This window comes from Coregonus lavaretus (assembly GCF_964263955.1).
Source record: "Coregonus lavaretus genome assembly, chromosome: 14".
In the NCBI taxonomy this organism is placed as follows: domain Eukaryota; kingdom Metazoa; phylum Chordata; class Actinopteri; order Salmoniformes; family Salmonidae; genus Coregonus; species Coregonus lavaretus.
The window spans coordinates 2,167,353-2,185,475 of NC_140001.1; the positions used below are offsets into that span (position 1 = coordinate 2,167,353).

General features: G+C 45.7%; 1 protein-coding gene across 8 annotated transcripts in view; it reads left to right on the forward strand.

The window, feature by feature from the left end:
* LOC311141910 (zinc finger RNA-binding protein-like) overlaps positions 1-18,123 on the forward strand; it is a 93,315-nt gene that overhangs the window by 42,707 nt on the left and 32,485 nt on the right. For all 8 annotated transcript variants that reach the window (XM_084177417.1, XM_084177419.1, XM_084177420.1 and 5 more), the window contains exon 9: positions 1,795-2,098. In XM_084177417.1, the coding sequence (XP_084033543.1) occupies positions 1,795-2,098 (304 nt within the window). The remainder of the gene's footprint in view (positions 1-1,794; positions 2,099-18,123) is intronic.

An 18,123-nucleotide genomic window follows, 5' to 3' on the forward strand; every position in this document is an offset into this window, starting at 1 on the left:
TACTTGGAAGCTTATCAGAAGTAGACATTACAATATTATTTATGTTTTGAGCTGATAATGCAGGGTGAGCTGCATATACTGGACTTCCTACTAGGGAAATCTGCCTCAGTGCGAACAGTTGCAGGACCCCAGCTAATGGGGATCCAAAATTATAACTCTAGCTCATAGACACATGATTACTTCATAAAATAGCTTTAGGATTGACATAGGCAGGCAGAATAGTTAGAGGGGCATACTTTAGGTTACTTCTGACTGCCAACACCCCAGAGATAATGGACATTTTGCATTATTACAACAACTCAGCAACAACTAAGCGACACAATGGTAGGGATTATCTGAGCAGGGCTTGGTCCAGCCAAGATTATTTGGATGGACTCCGTCATTCCTGTAGAACCTCTTCAGTTTCTCAAAAGGTGTCAAAGTTATCTATAAAAGTGATTTCCAACAGAGCTACAGTAATCTTTTAGCCAGATGTGTAACGCCAGTAGCCTGCTGAATCTCTCACACCTGCGGCCCAACGATGGTACTGGACCTGAAATAATTGGCAATTTTTTTGGGTATCTTTTCAGAGCTAGAACCGGTTCTTTTTTTAAATCTATTGTCGTGGAAATTGTTACACAGGGACACTCAAAGTAATAAATATAATAATAATAATAATAATATGCCATTTATCAGACGCTTTTATCCAAAGTGACTTACAGTCATGTGTGCATAAATTTTTACGTATGGGTGGTCCCGGGGATTGAACCCACTACCTTGGCGTTACAAGCGCCATGCTCTACCAGCTGAGCTACAGAGGACCACGTCATGTGGTGCGACGGACCACTTAAATTAATCATTGTTTGTCAGCGCGATGGAGAGGTTCCAACAACGGCTGCGGAGGGCTGCCGTGGTTACACACGCTCTGCGGTTGAGAGGCCGGTTGGACGTACTGCCAAAACGATATTGGCGAGAAATGAACATTCAATTCTCTGGCAACAGCTCTGGTGGACATTCCTGCAGTCACATGCCAATTGCACGCTCCCACAAAACTTGAGACGTCTGTGGCATTGTGTTGTGTGAAAAAACGGCTAATTTATGTGGCCTTTTATTGGCCCCAGCACAAGGTGCACCTGTGTAATGATTGTGCTGTTTAATCAGCTTCTTGATATGCCACACCTGTCAGGTGGATGGATTGTCTTAGCAAAGGAGAAATGCTCACTAACAGGGATGTAAACAAATTTGTGCGCAAAATTGAGAAATAAGCTTTTTGTGCGTATGGAACATTTCAGGGATCTTTTATTTCAGCTTGTCAAACATGGGACCAACACTTTACATGTTGTGTATATATTTTTGTTCAGTAACACACAAACACACACACAGAACTCCAACAGTATTGGAACAGTGACACAGGTTGTTGTTGTTTTGGCTCTGTACTCCAGAAATATTACAATGACTATGAGGTTAAAGACTGTCAAGCTTTAAGTTAAGGGTATTTTCATCCATATCGGGTGAACGGTTTAGAAAGTACAGCACTTTTTGTACATAGTCCCCCCCCCCCCTCCCCCCCCCCCATTTTAAGGGAACCAAAAGTATTTAGGGGACCAAAAAGCACTCATCATTATTAATGATTCATTCAGGATGATCCGTAACCATGGTAACATCCACATTCATGTAGAAGTGTTTAGAAACATATTCTATTCTTATTTACAATAAAAGTGACTCCAAAATGACACAATACATTATTTACCCCTTACATCGTTCAGTGTGTGTGTGTGTGTATATAAAGTTGTATTTTATTGTCTCCTCCGTCAGGTGGTGAAGCTCCACACCAAGCTGGGGAAGCCCATCCCCTCCACAGAGCCCAGTGTAGTGACCCAGACCCCCACCTCCACCACGGCAGCCCCCTCCAAAACACCCTCCTCCTCCACCCCCACTGGCTCCACCACCACCGCCTCCTCCCTGCCCCCCTCCTCCAACTCCTCCTACCTGAAGCCGGTTAACATCGTCAGCCAGGGTGGTGCTGGGGCCGGACTGGGGAAGGGTCTAGCGGTGAACAACCTATCAGCAGCCACCACAGCTGTCAAGAAGGTCAACACCCCCAAGATCAACTTTGTCGGTAAGAAGGGGCTGTTGTTTCATTCCAGTACAACCCTCCTAAATAAAGATCCAAAACATCCAATCATTCACTGAAACTTGAAGTTAGCTTTTTCAATTCGGAGAATGTATAAAAAAAAAAATATTCAGGACCATTTATTCTTATGATTACCTTTTTTTGCCCCCTATTGAAATGGGTTTTGCGTGTGGAACATGGTCCCTGATGAAATGGGTTTTGCGTGTGGAACATGGTCCCTGATGAAATGGGTTTTGCGTGTGGAACATGGTCCCTGATGAAATGCTAGTGAAAAGAGGCTGTCTGCTCCAGGCTAGTCTGTGGTAGGGTAGCTGAGCTGTGTTGGCAGTACAGGCCAATGTGGAGCTGAATCGCTGCCAGTCGCTGAGGCTTTCAGACCGACTGTTCTGACAGTTTCTCATCTCGCTCGCTCGCTCGCTCGGGGATGTTAGCGCTTAACCGTTCATCGGTTAGCTGCCCAAAATAAATACATTTGACCGGTCATGCTTATCGGTCTATAGGGAAATTTGCATAATTTTAGTGGAATTAAATTGGTGTGTGTATTTTCATTAGTCGTCATGCATCTTATCACACGCCACAGCATTCAGAGACTAGTTAGAGGAGCATAATTAACTACCACCTGTCAGACAGCATTCAGAGACTAGTGAGATGAGGCATTAACTACCACCTGTCAGACAGCATTCAGAGACTAGTTAGAGGAGAGGCATTAACTACCACCTGTCAGACAGCATTCAGAGACTAGTGAGATGAGGCATTAACTACCACCTGTCAGACAGCATTCAGAGACTAGTGAGATGAGGCATTAACTACCACCTGTCAGACAGCATTCAGAGACTAGTTAGAGGAGAGGCATTAACTACCACCTGTCAGACAGCATTCAGAGACTAGTGAGAGGAGAGGCATTAACTACCACCTGTCAGACAGCATTCAGAGACTAGTGAGATGAGGCATTAACTACCACCTGTCAGACAGCATTCAGAGACTAGTGAGAGGAGAGGCATTAACTACCACCTATCAGACAGCATTCAGAGACTAGTGAGATGAGGCATTAACTACCACCTGTCAGACAGCATTCAGAGACTAGTGAGATGAGAGGCATTAACTACCACCTGTCAGACAGCATTCAGAGCCTAGTTAGATGAGGCATTAACTACCACCTGTCAGACAGCATTCAGAGACTAGTGAGATGAGGCATTAACTACCACCTGTCAGACAGCATTCAGAGCCTAGTGAGATGAGGCATTAACTACCACCTGTCAGACAGCATTCAGAGACTAGTGAGAGGAGAGGCATTAACTACCACCTGTCAGACAGCATTCAGAGACTAGTGAGAGGAGAGGCATTAACTACCACCTGTCAGACAGCATTCAGAGCCTAGTGAGATGAGGCATTAACTACCACCTGTCAGACAGCATTCAGAGACTAGTGAGATGAGGCATTAACTACCACCTGTCAGACAGCATTCAGAGACTAGTGAGATGAGGCATTAACTACCACCTGTCAGACAGCATTCAGAGACTAGTGAGATGAGGCATTAACTACCACCTGTCAGACAGCATTCAGAGACTAGTGAGATGAGGCATTAACTACCACCTGTCAGACAGCATTCAGAGACTAGTGAGATGAGGCATTAACTACCACCTGTCAGACAGCATTCAGAGACTAGTGAGATGAGGCATTAACTACCACCTGTCAGACAGCATTCAGAGACTAGTGAGATGAGGCATTAACTACCACCTGTCAGACAGCATTCAGAGACTAGTGAGATGAGGCATTAACTACCACCTGTCAGACAGCATTCAGAGACTAGTTAGATGAGAGGCATTAACTACCACCTGTCAGACAGCATTCAGAGACTAGTTAGATGAGAGGCATTAACTACCACCTGTCAGACAGCATTCAGAGACTAGTGAGATGAGAGGCATTAACTACCACCTGTCAGACAGCATTCAGAGACTAGTGAGATGAGAGGCATTAACTACCACCTGTCAGACAGCATTCAGAGACTAGTGAGATGAGGCATTAACTACCACCTGTCAGACAGCATTCAGAGACTAGTGAGATGAGGCATTAACTACCACCTGTCAGACAGCATTCAGAGACTAGTGAGATGAGAGGCATTAACTACCACCTGTCAGACAGCATTCAGAGACTAGTGAGATGAGAGGCATTAACTACCACCCGTCAGACAGCATTCAGAGACTAGTGAGATGAGGCATTAACTACCACCTGTCAGACAGCATTCAGAGACTAGTGAGATGAGGCATTAACTACCACCTGTCAGACAGCATTCAGAGACTAGTTAGAGGAGAGGCATTAACTACCACCTGTCAGACAGCATTCAGAGACTAGTGAGATGAGAGGCATTAACTACCACCTGTCAGACAGCATTCAGAGACTAGTGAGATGAGGCATTAACTACCACCTGTCAGACAGCATTCAGAGACTAGTGAGATGAGGCATTAACTACCACCTGTCAGACAGCATTCAGAGACTAGTGAGATGAGGCATTAACTACCACCTGTCAGACAGCATTCAGAGACTAGTGAGATGAGGCATTAACTACCACCTGTCAGACAGCATTCAGAGACTAGTTAGATGAGGGGCATTAACTACCACCTGTCAGACAGCATTCAGAGACTAGTGAGATGAGGCATTAACTACCACCTGTCAGACAGCATTCAGAGCCTAGTTAGAGGAGGCATTAACTACCACCTGTCAGACAGCATTCAGAGACTAGTGAGATGAGGCATTAACTACCACCTTTCAGACAGCATTCAGAGACTAGTGAGATGAGGCATTAACTACCACCTGTCAGACAGCATTCAGAGACTAGTGAGATGAGAGGCATTAACTACCACCTGTCAGACAGCATTCAGAGACTAGTGAGATGAGGCATTAACTACCACCTGTCAGACAGCATTCAGAGCCTAGTGAGATGAGAGGCATTAACTACCACCTGTCAGACAGCATTCAGAGACTAGTGAGATGAGAGGCATTAACTACCACCTGTCAGACAGCATTCAGAGACTAGTGAGATGAGGCATTAACTACCACCTGTCAGACAGCATTCAGAGACTAGTGAGATGAGGCATTAACTACCACCTGTCAGACAGCATTCAGAGACTAGTGAGATGAGGCATTAACTACCACCTGTCAGACAGCATTCAGAGACTAGTGAGATGAGGCATTAACTACCACCTGTCAGACAGCATTCAGAGACTAGTGAGATGAGAGGCATTAACTACCACCTGTCAGACAGCATTCAGAGACTAGTGAGATGAGGCATTAACTACCACCTGTCAGACAGCATTCAGAGACTAGTGAGAGGAGAGGCATTAACTACCACCTGTCAGACAGCATTCAGAGACTAGTTAGATGAGGCATTATAATATAATAATAATAATAATAATAATATGCCATTTAGCAGACGCTTTCATCCAAAGCGACTTACAGTCATGCGTGCATAAATTTTTTTTTTTTGTGTATGGGTGGTCCCGGGGATCGAACCCACTACCTTGGCGTTACAAGCGCCGTGCTCTACCAGCTGAGCATTAACTACCACCTGTCAGACAGCATTCAGAGCCTAGTGAGATGAGGCATTAACTACCACCTGTCAGACAGCATTCAGAGACTAGTGAGATGAGGCATTAACTACCACCTGTCAGACAGCATTCAGAGACTAGTGAGATGAGGCATTAACTACCACCTGTCAGACAGCATTCAGAGACTAGTTAGAGGAGAGGCATTAACTACCACCTGTCAGACAGAATTCAGAGACTAGTTAGAGGAGAGGCATTAACTACCACCTGTCAGACAGCATTCAGAGACTAGTGAGATGAGGCATTAACTACCACCTGTCAGACAGCATTCAGAGACTAGTGAGATGAGAGGCATTAACTACCACCTGTCAGACAGCATTCAGAGACTAGTTAGATGAGAGGCATTAACTACCACCTGTCAGACAGCATACAGAGACTAGTGAGATGAGAGGCATTAACTACCACCTGTCAGACAGCATTCAGAGACTAGTGAGATGAGAGGCATTAACTACCACCTGTCAGACAGCATTCAGAGACTAGTGAGATGAGGCATTAACTACCACCTGTCAGACAGCATTCAGAGACTAGTGAGATGAGGCATTAACTACCACCTGTCAGACAGCATTCAGAGACTAGTTAGAGGAGAGGCATTAACTACCACCTGTCAGACAGCATTCAGAGACTAGTGAGATGAGAGGCATTAACTACCACCTGTCAGACAGCATTCAGAGACTAGTGAGATGAGAGGCATTAACTACCACCTGTCAGACAGCATTCAGAGACTAGTGAGATGAGAGGCATTAACTACCACCTGTCAGACAGCATTCAGAGACTAGTTAGAGGAGAGGCATTAACTACCACCTGTCAGACAGCATTCAGAGCCTAGTGAGATGAGGCATTAACTACCACCTGTCAGACAGCATTCAGAGACTAGTGAGATGAGAGGCATTAACTACCACCTGTCAGACAGCATTCAGAGACTAGTTAGAGGAGAGGCATTAACTACCACCTGTCAGACAGCATTCAGAGCCTAGTGAGATGAGGCATTAACTACCACCTGTCAGACAGCATTCAGAGACTAGTGAGATGAGGCATTAACTACCACCTGTCAGACAGCATTCAGAGACTAGTGAGATGAGAGGCATTAACTACCACCTGTCAGACAGCATTCAGAGACTAGTTAGAGGAGAGGCATTAACTACCACCTGTCAGACAGCATTCAGAGACTAGTGAGATGAGAGGCATTAACTACCACCTGTCAGACAGCATTCAGAGACTAGTGAGATGAGAGGCATTAACTACCACCTGTCAGACAGCATTCAGAGACTAGTGAGATGAGAGGCATTAACTACCACCTGTCAGACAGCATTCAGAGACTAGTTAGAGGAGAGGCATTAACTACCACCTGTCAGACAGCATTCAGAGCCTAGTGAGATGAGGCATTAACTACCACCTGTCAGACAGCATTCAGAGACTAGTGAGATGAGGCATTAACTACCACCTGTCAGACAGCATTCAGAGACTAGTGAGATGAGAGGCATTAACTACCACCTGTCAGACAGCATTCAGAAACTAGTGAGATGAGGCATTAACTACCACCTGTCAGACAGCATTCAGAGACTAGTGAGATGAGAGGCATTAACTACCACCTGTCAGACAGCATTCAGAGACTAGTGAGAGGAGAGGCATTAACTACCACCTGTCAGACAGCATTCAGAGACTAGTGAGATGAGGCATTAACTACCACCTGTCAGACAGCATTCAGAGACTAGTTAGAGGAGCATAATTAACTACCACCTGTCAGACAGCATTCAGAGACTAGTGAGATGAGAGGCATTAACTACCACCTGTCAGACAGCATTCAGAGACTAGTTAGAGGAGAGGCATTAACTACCACCTGTCAGACAGCATTCAGAGACTAGTTAGAGGAGAGGCATTAACTACCACCTGTCAGACAGCATTCAGAGACTAGTGAGATGAGGCATTAACTACCACCTGTCAGACAGCATTCAGAGACTAGTGAGATGAGGCATTAACTACCACCTGTCAGACAGCATTCAGAGACTAGTGAGATGAGAGGCATTAACTACCACCTGTCAGACAGCATTCAGAGACTAGTGAGATGAGAGGCATTAACTACCACCTGTCAGACAGCATTCAGAGACTAGTGAGATGAGAGGCATTAACTACTACCTGTCAGACAGCATTCAGAGACTAGTTAGAGGAGAGGCATTAACTACCACCTGTCAGACAGCATTCAGAGACTAGTGAGATGAGAGGCATTAACTACCACCTGTCAGACAGCATTCAGAGACTAGTGAGATGAGAGGCATTAACTACCACCTGTCAGACAGCATTCAGAGCCTAGTTAGAGGAGAGGCATTAACTACCACCTGTCAGACAGCATTCAGAGACTAGTGAGATGAGAGGCATTAACTACCACCTGTCAGACAGCATTCAGAGACTAGTTAGAGGAGAGGCATTAACTACCACCTGTCAGACAGCATTCAGAGACTAGTTAGAGGAGAGGCATTAACTACCACCTGTCAGACAGCATTCAGAGACTAGTGAGATGAGGCATTAACTACCACCTGTCAGACAGCATTCAGAGACTAGTGAGATGAGGCATTAACTACCACCTGTCAGACAGCATTCAGAGACTAGTGAGATGAGGCATTAACTACCACCTGTCAGACAGCATTCAGAGACTAGTGAGATGAGAGGCATTAACTACCACCTGTCAGACAGCATTCAGAGACTAGTGAGATGAGAGGCATTAACTACCACCTGTCAGACAGCATTCAGAGACTAGTGAGAGGAGAGGCATTAACTACCACCTGTCAGACAGCATTCAGAGACTAGTTAGATGAGAGGCATTAACTACCACCTGTCAGACAGCATTCAGAGACTAGTTAGAGGAGAGGCATTAACTACCACCTGTCAGACAGCATTCAGAGCCTAGTGAGATGAGAGGCATTAACTACCACCTGTCAGACAGCATTCAGAGACTAGTGAGATGAGGCATTAACTACCACCTGTCAGACAGCATTCAGAGACTAGTTAGAGGAGAGGCATTAACTACCACCTGTCAGACAGCATTCAGAGACTAGTGAGATGAGGCATTAACTACCACCTGTCAGACAGCATTCAGAGACTAGTGAGATGAGGCATTAACTACCACCTGTCAGACAGCATTCAGAGACTAGTGAGATGAGGCATTAACTACCACCTGTCAGACAGCATTCAGAGCCTAGTTAGAGGAGGCATTAACTACCACCTGTCAGACAGCATTCAGAGACTAGTGAGATGAGGCATTAACTACCACCTGTCAGACAGCATTCAGAGACTAGTGAGATGAGGCATTAACTACCACCTGTCAGACAGCATTCAGAGACTAGTGAGATGAGAGGCATTAACTACCACCTGTCAGACAGCATTCAGAGACTAGTGAGATGAGGCATTAACTACCACCTGTCAGACAGCATTCAGAGACTAGTGAGATGAGGCATTAACTACCACCTGTCAGACAGCATTCAGAGACTAGTGAGATGAGAGGCATTAACTACCACCTGTCAGACAGCATTCAGAGACTAGTGAGATGAGAGGCATTAACTACCACCTGTCAGACAGCATTCAGAGACTAGTGAGATGAGAGGCATTAACTACCACCTGTCAGACAGCATTCAGAGACTAGTGAGATGAGAGGCATTAACTACCACCTGTCAGACAGCATTCAGAGACTAGTGAGATGAGAGGCATTAACTACCACCTGTCAGACAGCATTCAGAGACTAGTGAGATGAGAGGCATTAACTACCACCTGTCAGACAGCATTCAGAGACTAGTGAGATGAGGCATTAACTACCACCTGTCAGACAGCATTCAGAGACTAGTGAGAGGAGAGGCATTAACTACCACCTGTCAGACAGCATTCAGAGACTAGTGAGAGGAGAGGCATTAACTACCACCTGTCAGACAGCATTCAGAGACTAGTGAGATGAGGCATTAACTACCACCTGTCAGACAGCATTCAGAGACTAGTGAGATGAGGCATTAACTACCACCTGTCAGACAGCATTCAGAGACTAGTTAGATGAGAGGCATTAACTACCACCTGTCAGACAGCATTCAGAGACTAGTGAGATGAGGCATTAACTACCACCTGTCAGACAGCATTCAGAGACTAGTTAGATGAGGCATTAACTACCACCTGTCAGACAGCATTCAGAGACTAGTGAGATGAGAGGCATTAACTACCACCTGTCAGACAGCATTCAGAGACTAGTGAGATGAGGCATTAACTACCACCTGTCAGACAGCATTCAGAGACTAGTGAGATGAGAGGCATTAACTACCACCTGTCAGACAGCATTCAGAGACTAGTGAGATGAGGCATTAACTACCACCTGTCAGACAGCATTCAGAGCCTAGTGAGATGAGAGGCATTAACTACCACCTGTCAGACAGCATTCAGAGACTAGTGAGAGGAGAGGCATTAACTACCACCTGTCAGACAGCATTCAGAGACTAGTTAGAGGAGAGGCATTAACTACCACCTGTCAGACAGCATTCAGAGACTAGTGAGATGAGGCATTAACTACCACCTGTCAGACAGCATTCAGAGACTAGTGAGATGAGAGGCATTAACTACCACCTGTCAGACAGCATTCAGAGACTAGTGAGAGGAGAGGCATTAACTACCACCTGTCAGACAGCATTCAGAGACTAGTGAGATGAGGCATTAACTACCACCTGTCAGACAGCATTCAGAGACTAGTGAGAGGAGAGGCATTAACTACCACCTGTCAGACAGCATTCAGAGACTAGTGAGATGAGGCATTAACTACCACCTGTCAGACAGCATTCAGAGACTAGTGAGAGGAGAGGCATTAACTACCACCTGTCAGACAGCATTCAGAGCCTAGTGAGATGAGAGGCATTAACTACCACCTGTCAGACAGCATTCAGAGCCTAGTGAGATGAGAGGCATTAACTACCACCTGTCAGACAGCATTCAGAGACTAGTGAGAGGAGAGGCATTAACTACCACCTGTCAGACAGCATTCAGAGCCTAGTGAGATGAGAGGCATTAACTACCACCTGTCAGACAGCATTCAGAGACTAGTGAGATGAGAGGCATTAACTACCACCTGTCAGACAGCATTCAGAGACTAGTGAGATGAGGCATTAACTACCACCTGTCAGACAGCATTCAGAGCCTAGTGAGAGGAGAGGCATTAACTACCACCTGTCAGACAGCATTCAGAGACTAGTTAGAGGAGAGGCATTAACTACCACCTGTCAGACAGCATTCAGAGACTAGTGAGATGAGAGGCATTAACTACCACCTGTCAGACAGCATTCAGAGACTAGTGAGATGAGAGGCATTAACTACCACCTGTCAGACAGCATTCAGAGACTAGTGAGATGAGGCATTAACTACCACCTGTCAGACAGCATTCAGAGACTAGTGAGATGAGGCATTAACTACCACCTGTCAGACAGCATTCAGAGACTAGTGAGATGAGGCATTAACTACCACCTGTCAGACAGCATTCAGAGACTAGTGAGATGAGAGGCATTAACTACCACCTGTCAGACAGCATTCAGAGACTAGTGAGATGAGGCATTAACTACCACCTGTCAGACAGCATTCAGAGACTAGTGAGATGAGGCATTAACTACCACCTGTCAGACAGCATTCAGAGACTAGTGAGATGAGAGGCATTAACTACCACCTGTCAGACAGCATTCAGAGACTAGTGAGATGAGAGGCATTAACTACCACCTGTCAGACAGCATTCAGAGACTAGTGAGATGAGGCATTAACTACCACCTGTCAGACAGCATTCAGAGACTAGTGAGATGAGGCATTAACTACCACCTGTCAGACAGCATTCAGAGACTAGTGAGATGAGAGGCATTAACTACCACCTGTCAGACAGCATTCAGAGACTAGTGAGATGAGGCATTAACTACCACCTGTCAGACAGCATTCAGAGACTAGTGAGAGGAGAGGCATTAACTACCACCTGTCAGACAGCATTCAGAGACTAGTGAGATGAGGCATTAACTACCACCTGTCAGACAGCATTCAGAGCCTAGTTAGAGGAGAGGCATTAACTACCACCTGTCAGACAGCATTCAGAGACTAGTGAGATGAGGCATTAACTACCACCTGTCAGACAGCATTCAGAGACTAGTGAGATGAGAGGCATTAACTACCACCTGTCAGACAGCATTCAGAGACTAGTGAGATGAGGCATTAACTACCACCTGTCAGACAGCATTCAGAGACTAGTGAGATGAGGCATTAACTACCACCTGTCAGACAGCATTCAGAGACTAGTGAGAGGAGGCATTAACTACCACCTGTCAGACAGCATTCAGAGACTAGTTAGATGAGGCATTAACTACCACCTGTCAGACAGCATTCAGAGACTAGTGAGATGAGGCATTAACTACCACCTGTCAGACAGCATTCAGAGACTAGTGAGATGAGAGGCATTAACTACCACCTGTCAGACAGCATTCAGAGACTAGTGAGATGAGAGGCATTAACTACCACCTGTCAGACAGCATTCAGAGACTAGTGAGATGAGGCATTAACTACCACCTGTCAGACAGCATTCAGAGACTAGTGAGATGAGAGGCATTAACTACCACCTGTCAGACAGCATTCAGAGACTAGTGAGATGAGGCATTAACTACCACCTGTCAGACAGCATTCAGAGACTAGTGAGATGAGAGGCATTAACTACCACCTGTCAGACAGCATTCAGAGACTAGTTAGATGAGGCATTAACTACCACCTGTCAGACAGCATTCAGAGACTAGTGAGATGAGAGGCATTAACTACCACCTGTCAGACAGCATTCAGAGACTAGTGAGATGAGAGGCATTAACTACCACCTGTCAGACAGCATTCAGAGACTAGTGAGATGAGGCATTAACTACCACCTGTCAGACAGCATTCAGAGACTAGTTAGAGGAGAGGCATTAACTACCACCTGTCAGACAGCATTCAGAGACTAGTGAGATGAGAGGCATTAACTACCACCTGTCAGACAGCATTCAGAGACTAGTGAGAGGAGAGGCATTAACTACCACCTGTCAGACAGCATTCAGAGCCTAGTGAGATGAGGCATTAACTACCACCTGTCAGACAGCATTCAGAGACTAGTGAGATGAGGCATTAACTACCACCTGTCAGACAGCATTCAGAGACTAGTGAGATGAGGCATTAACTACCACCTGTCAGACAGCATTCAGAGACTAGTGAGATGAGAGGCATTAACTACCACCTGTCAGACAGCATTCAGAGACTAGTGAGATGAGGCATTAACTACCACCTGTCAGACAGCATTCAGAGACTAGTGAGAGGAGAGGCATTAACTACTACCTGTCAGACAGCATTCAGAGACTAGTGAGATGAGAGGCATTAACTACCACCTGTCAGACAGCATTCAGAGACTAGTGAGAGGAGAGGCATTAACTACCACCTGTCAGACAGCATTCAGAGACTAGTGAGAGGAGAGGCATTAACTACCACCTGTCAGACAGCATTCAGAGACTAGTGAGATGAGGCATTAACTACCACCTGTCAGACAGCATTCAGAGACTAGTGAGATGAGAGGCATTAACTACCACCTGTCAGACAGCATTCAGAGACTAGTGAGATGAGGCATTAACTACCACCTGTCAGACAGCATTCAGAGACTAGTGAGATGAGGCATTAACTACCACCTGTCAGACAGCATTCAGAGACTAGTGAGATGAGAGGCATTAACTACCACCTGTCAGACAGCATTCAGAGACTAGTGAGATGAGGCATTAACTACCACCTGTCAGACAGCATTCAGAGACTAGTGAGATGAGAGGCATTAACTACCACCTGTCAGACAGCATTCAGAGACTAGTGAGATGAGGCATTAACTACCACCTGTCAGACAGCATTCAGAGACTAGTGAGATGAGAGGCATTAACTACCACCTGTCAGACAGCATTCAGAGCCTAGTGAGATGAGGCATTAACTACCACCTGTCAGACAGCATTCAGAGACTAGTGAGATGAGAGGCATTAACTACCACCTGTCAGACAGCATTCAGAGACTAGTGAGATGAGGCATTAACTACCACCTGTCAGACAGCATTCAGAGACTAGTTAGAGGAGAGGCATTAACTACCACCTGTCAGACAGCATTCAGAGACTAGTGAGATGAGGCATTAACTACCACCTGTCAGACAGCATTCAGAGACTAGTTAGAGGAGAGGCATTAACTACCACCTGTCAGACAGCATTCAGAGACTAGTGAGATGAGGCATTAACTACCACCTGTCAGACAGCATTCAGAGACTAGTGAGATGAGGCATTAACTACCACCTGTCAGACAGCATTCAGAGACTAGTGAGATGAGGCATTAACTACCACCTGTCAGACAGCATTCAGAGACTAGTGAGATGAGGCATTAACTACCACCTGTCAGACAGCATTCAGAGACTAGTGAGATGAGAGGCATTAACTACCACCTGTCAGACAGCATTCAGAGACTAGTTAGATGAGGCATTAACTACCACCTGTCAGACAGCATTCAGAGACTAGTGAGATGAGAGGCATTAACTATCACCTGTCAGACAGCATTCAGAGCCTAGTGAGATGAGGCATTAACTACCACCTGTCAGACAGCATTCAGAGACTAGTGAGATGAGGCATTAACTACCACCTGTCAGACAGCATTCAGAGACTAGTGAGATGAGAGGCATTAACTACCACCTGTCAGACAGCATTCAGAGACTAGTGAGATGAGAGGCATTAACTACCACCTGTCAGACAGCATTCAGAGACTAGTGAGATGAGGCATTAACTACCACCTGTCAGACAGCATTCAGAGACTAGTGAGAGGAGGCATTAACTACCACCTGTCAGACAGCATTCAGAGACTAGTTAGATGAGAGGCATTAACTACCACCTGTCAGACAGCATTCAGAGACTAGTGAGATGAGAGGCATTAACTACCACCTGTCAGACAGCATTCAGAGACTAGTGAGATGAGGCATTAACTACCACCTGTCAGACAGCATTCAGAGACTAGTGAGATGAGAGGCATTAACTACCACCTGTCAGACAGCATTCAGAGACTAGTGAGATGAGGCATTAACTACCACCTGTCAGACAGCATTCAGAGACTAGTGAGATGAGGCATTAACTACCACCTGTCAGACAGCATTCAGAGACTAGTGAGATAGAGGCATTAACTACCACCTGTCAGACAGCATTCAGAGACTAGTTAGAGGAGAGGCATTAACTACCACCTGTCAGACAGCATTCAGAGACTAGTGAGATGAGGCATTAACTACCACCTGTCAGACAGCATTCAGAGACTAGTGAGATGAGAGGCATTAACTACCACCTGTCAGACAGCATTCAGAGACTAGTGAGATGAGGCATTAACTACCACCTGTCAGACAGCATTCAGAGACTAGTTAGAGGAGAGGCATTAACTACCACCTGTCAGACAGCATTCAGAGACTAGTGAGATGAGAGGCATTAACTACCACCTGTCAGACAGCATTCAGAGACTAGTGAGATGAGGCATTAACTACCACCTGTCAGACAGCATTCAGAGACTAGTGAGATGAGAGGCATTAACTACCACCTGTCAGACAGCATTCAGAGACTAGTGAGATGAGGCATTAACTACCACCTGTCAGACAGCATTCAGAGACTAGTGAGATGAGAGGCATTAACTACCACCTGTCAGACAGCATTCAGAGACTAGTGAGATGAGGCATTAACTACCACCTGTCAGACAGCATTCAGAGACTAGTGAGATGAGAGGCATTAACTACCACCTGTCAGACAGCATTCAGAGACTAGTGAGATGAGGCATTAACTACCACCTGTCAGACAGCATTCAGAGACTAGTGAGATGAGAGGCATTAACTACCACCTGTCAGACAGCATTCAGAGACTAGTGAGATGAGGCATTAACTACCACCTGTCAGACAGCATTCAGAGACTAGTGAGATGAGAGGCATTAACTACCACCTGTCAGACAGCATTCAGAGACTAGTGAGAGGAGAGGCATTAACTACCACCTGTCAGACAGCATTCAGAGACTAGTGAGATGAGGCATTAACTACCACCTGTCAGACAGCATTCAGAGACTAGTGAGATGAGGCATTAACTACCACCTGTCAGACAGCATTCAGAGACTAGTGAGATGAGAGGCATTAACTACCACCTGTCAGACAGCATTCAGAGACTAGTTAGAGGAGAGGCATTAACTACCACCTGTCAGACAGCATTCAGAGACTAGTGAGATGAGGCATTAACTACCACCTGTCAGACAGCATTCAGAGACTAGTGAGATGAGAGGCATTAACTACCACCTGTCAGACAGCATTCAGAGACTAGTTAGATGAGAGGCATTAACTACCACCTGTCAGACAGCATTCAGAGACTAGTTAGATGAGAGGCATTAACTACCACCTGTCAGACAGCATTCAGAGACTAGTGAGATGAGAGGCATTAACTACCACCTGTCAGACAGCATTCAGAGACTAGTGAGATGAGGCATTAACTACCACCTGTCAGACAGCATTCAGAGACTAGTTAGATGAGGCATTAACTACCACCTGTCAGACAGCATTCAGAGACTAGTTAGATGAGGCATTAACTACCACCTGTCAGACAGCATTCAGAGACTAGTTAGATGAGGCATTAACTACCACCTGTCAGACAGCATTCAGAGACTAGTGAGATGAGGCATTAACTACCACCTGTCAGACAGCATTCAGAGACTAGTTAGATGAGGCATTAACTACCACCTGTCAGACAGCATTCAGAGACTAGTGAGATGAGGCATTAACTACCACCTGTCAGACAGCATTCAGAGACTAGTTAGAGGAGAGGCATTAACTACCACCTGTCAGACAGCATTCAGAGACTAGTGAGATGAGGCATTAACTACCACCTGTCAGACAGCATTCAGAGACTAGTGAGATGAGAGGCATTAACTACCACCTGTCAGACAGCATTCAGAGACTAGTGAGATGAGGCATTAACTACCACCTGTCAGACAGCATTCAGAGACTAGTGAGATGAGGCATTAACTACCACCTGTCAGACAGCATTCAGAGACTAGTGAGATGAGGCATTAACTACCACCTGTCAGACAGCATTCAGAGACTAGTGAGATGAGGCATTAACTACCACCTGTCAGACAGCATTCAGAGACTAGTGAGATGAGGCATTAACTACCACCTGTCAGACAGCATTCAGAGACTAGTTAGATGAGAGGCATTAACTACCACCTGTCAGACAGCATTCAGAGACTAGTGAGATGAGAGGCATTAACTACCACCTGTCAGACAGCATTCAGAGACTAGTGAGATGAGGCATTAACTACCACCTGTCAGACAGCATTCAGAGACTAGTGAGATGAGGCATTAACTACCACCTGTCAGACAGCATTCAGAGACTAGTGAGATGAGGCATTAACTACCACCTGTCAGACAGCATTCAGAGACTAGTGAGATGAGAGGCATTAACTACCACCTGTCAGACAGCATTCAGAGACTAGTGAGATGAGGCATTAACTACCACCTGTCAGACAGCATTCAGAGACTAGTGAGATGAGGCATTAACTACCACCTGTCAGACAGCATTCAGAGACTAGTGAGATGAGGCATTAACTACCACCTGTCAGACAGCATTCAGAGACTAGTGAGATGAGAGGCATTAACTACCACCTGTCAGACAGCATTCAGAGACTAGTGAGATGAGAGGCATTAACTACCACCTGTCAGACAGCATTCAGAGACTAGTGAGATGAGAGGCATTAACTACCACCTGTCAGACAGCATTCAGAGACTAGTGAGAGGAGAGGCATTAACTACCACCTGTCAGACAGCATTCAGAGACTAGTGAGATGAGAGGCATTAACTACCACCTGTCAGACAGCATTCAGAGACTAGTTAGAGGAGAGGCATTAACTACCACCTGTCAGACAGCATTCAGAGACTAGTGAGATGAGAGCATTAACTACCACCTGTCAGACAGCATTCAGAGACTAGTGAGAGGAGAGGCATTAACTACCACCTGTCAGACAGCATTCAGAGACTAGTGAGATGAGGCATTAACTACCACCTGTCAGACAGCATTCAGAGACTAGTGAGATGAGAGGCATTAACTACCACCTGTCAGACAGCATTCAGAGACTAGTGAGATGAGAGCATTAACTACCACCTGTCAGACAGCATTCAGAGACTAGTGAGATGAGAGGCATTAACTACCACCTGTCAGACAGCATTCAGAGACTAGTGAGATGAGAGGCATTAACTACCACCTGTCAGACAGCATTCAGAGACTAGTGAGATGAGAGGCATTAACTACCACCTGTCAGACAGCATTCAGAGCCTAGTTAGATGAGAGGCATTAACTACCACCTGTCAGACAGCATTCAGAG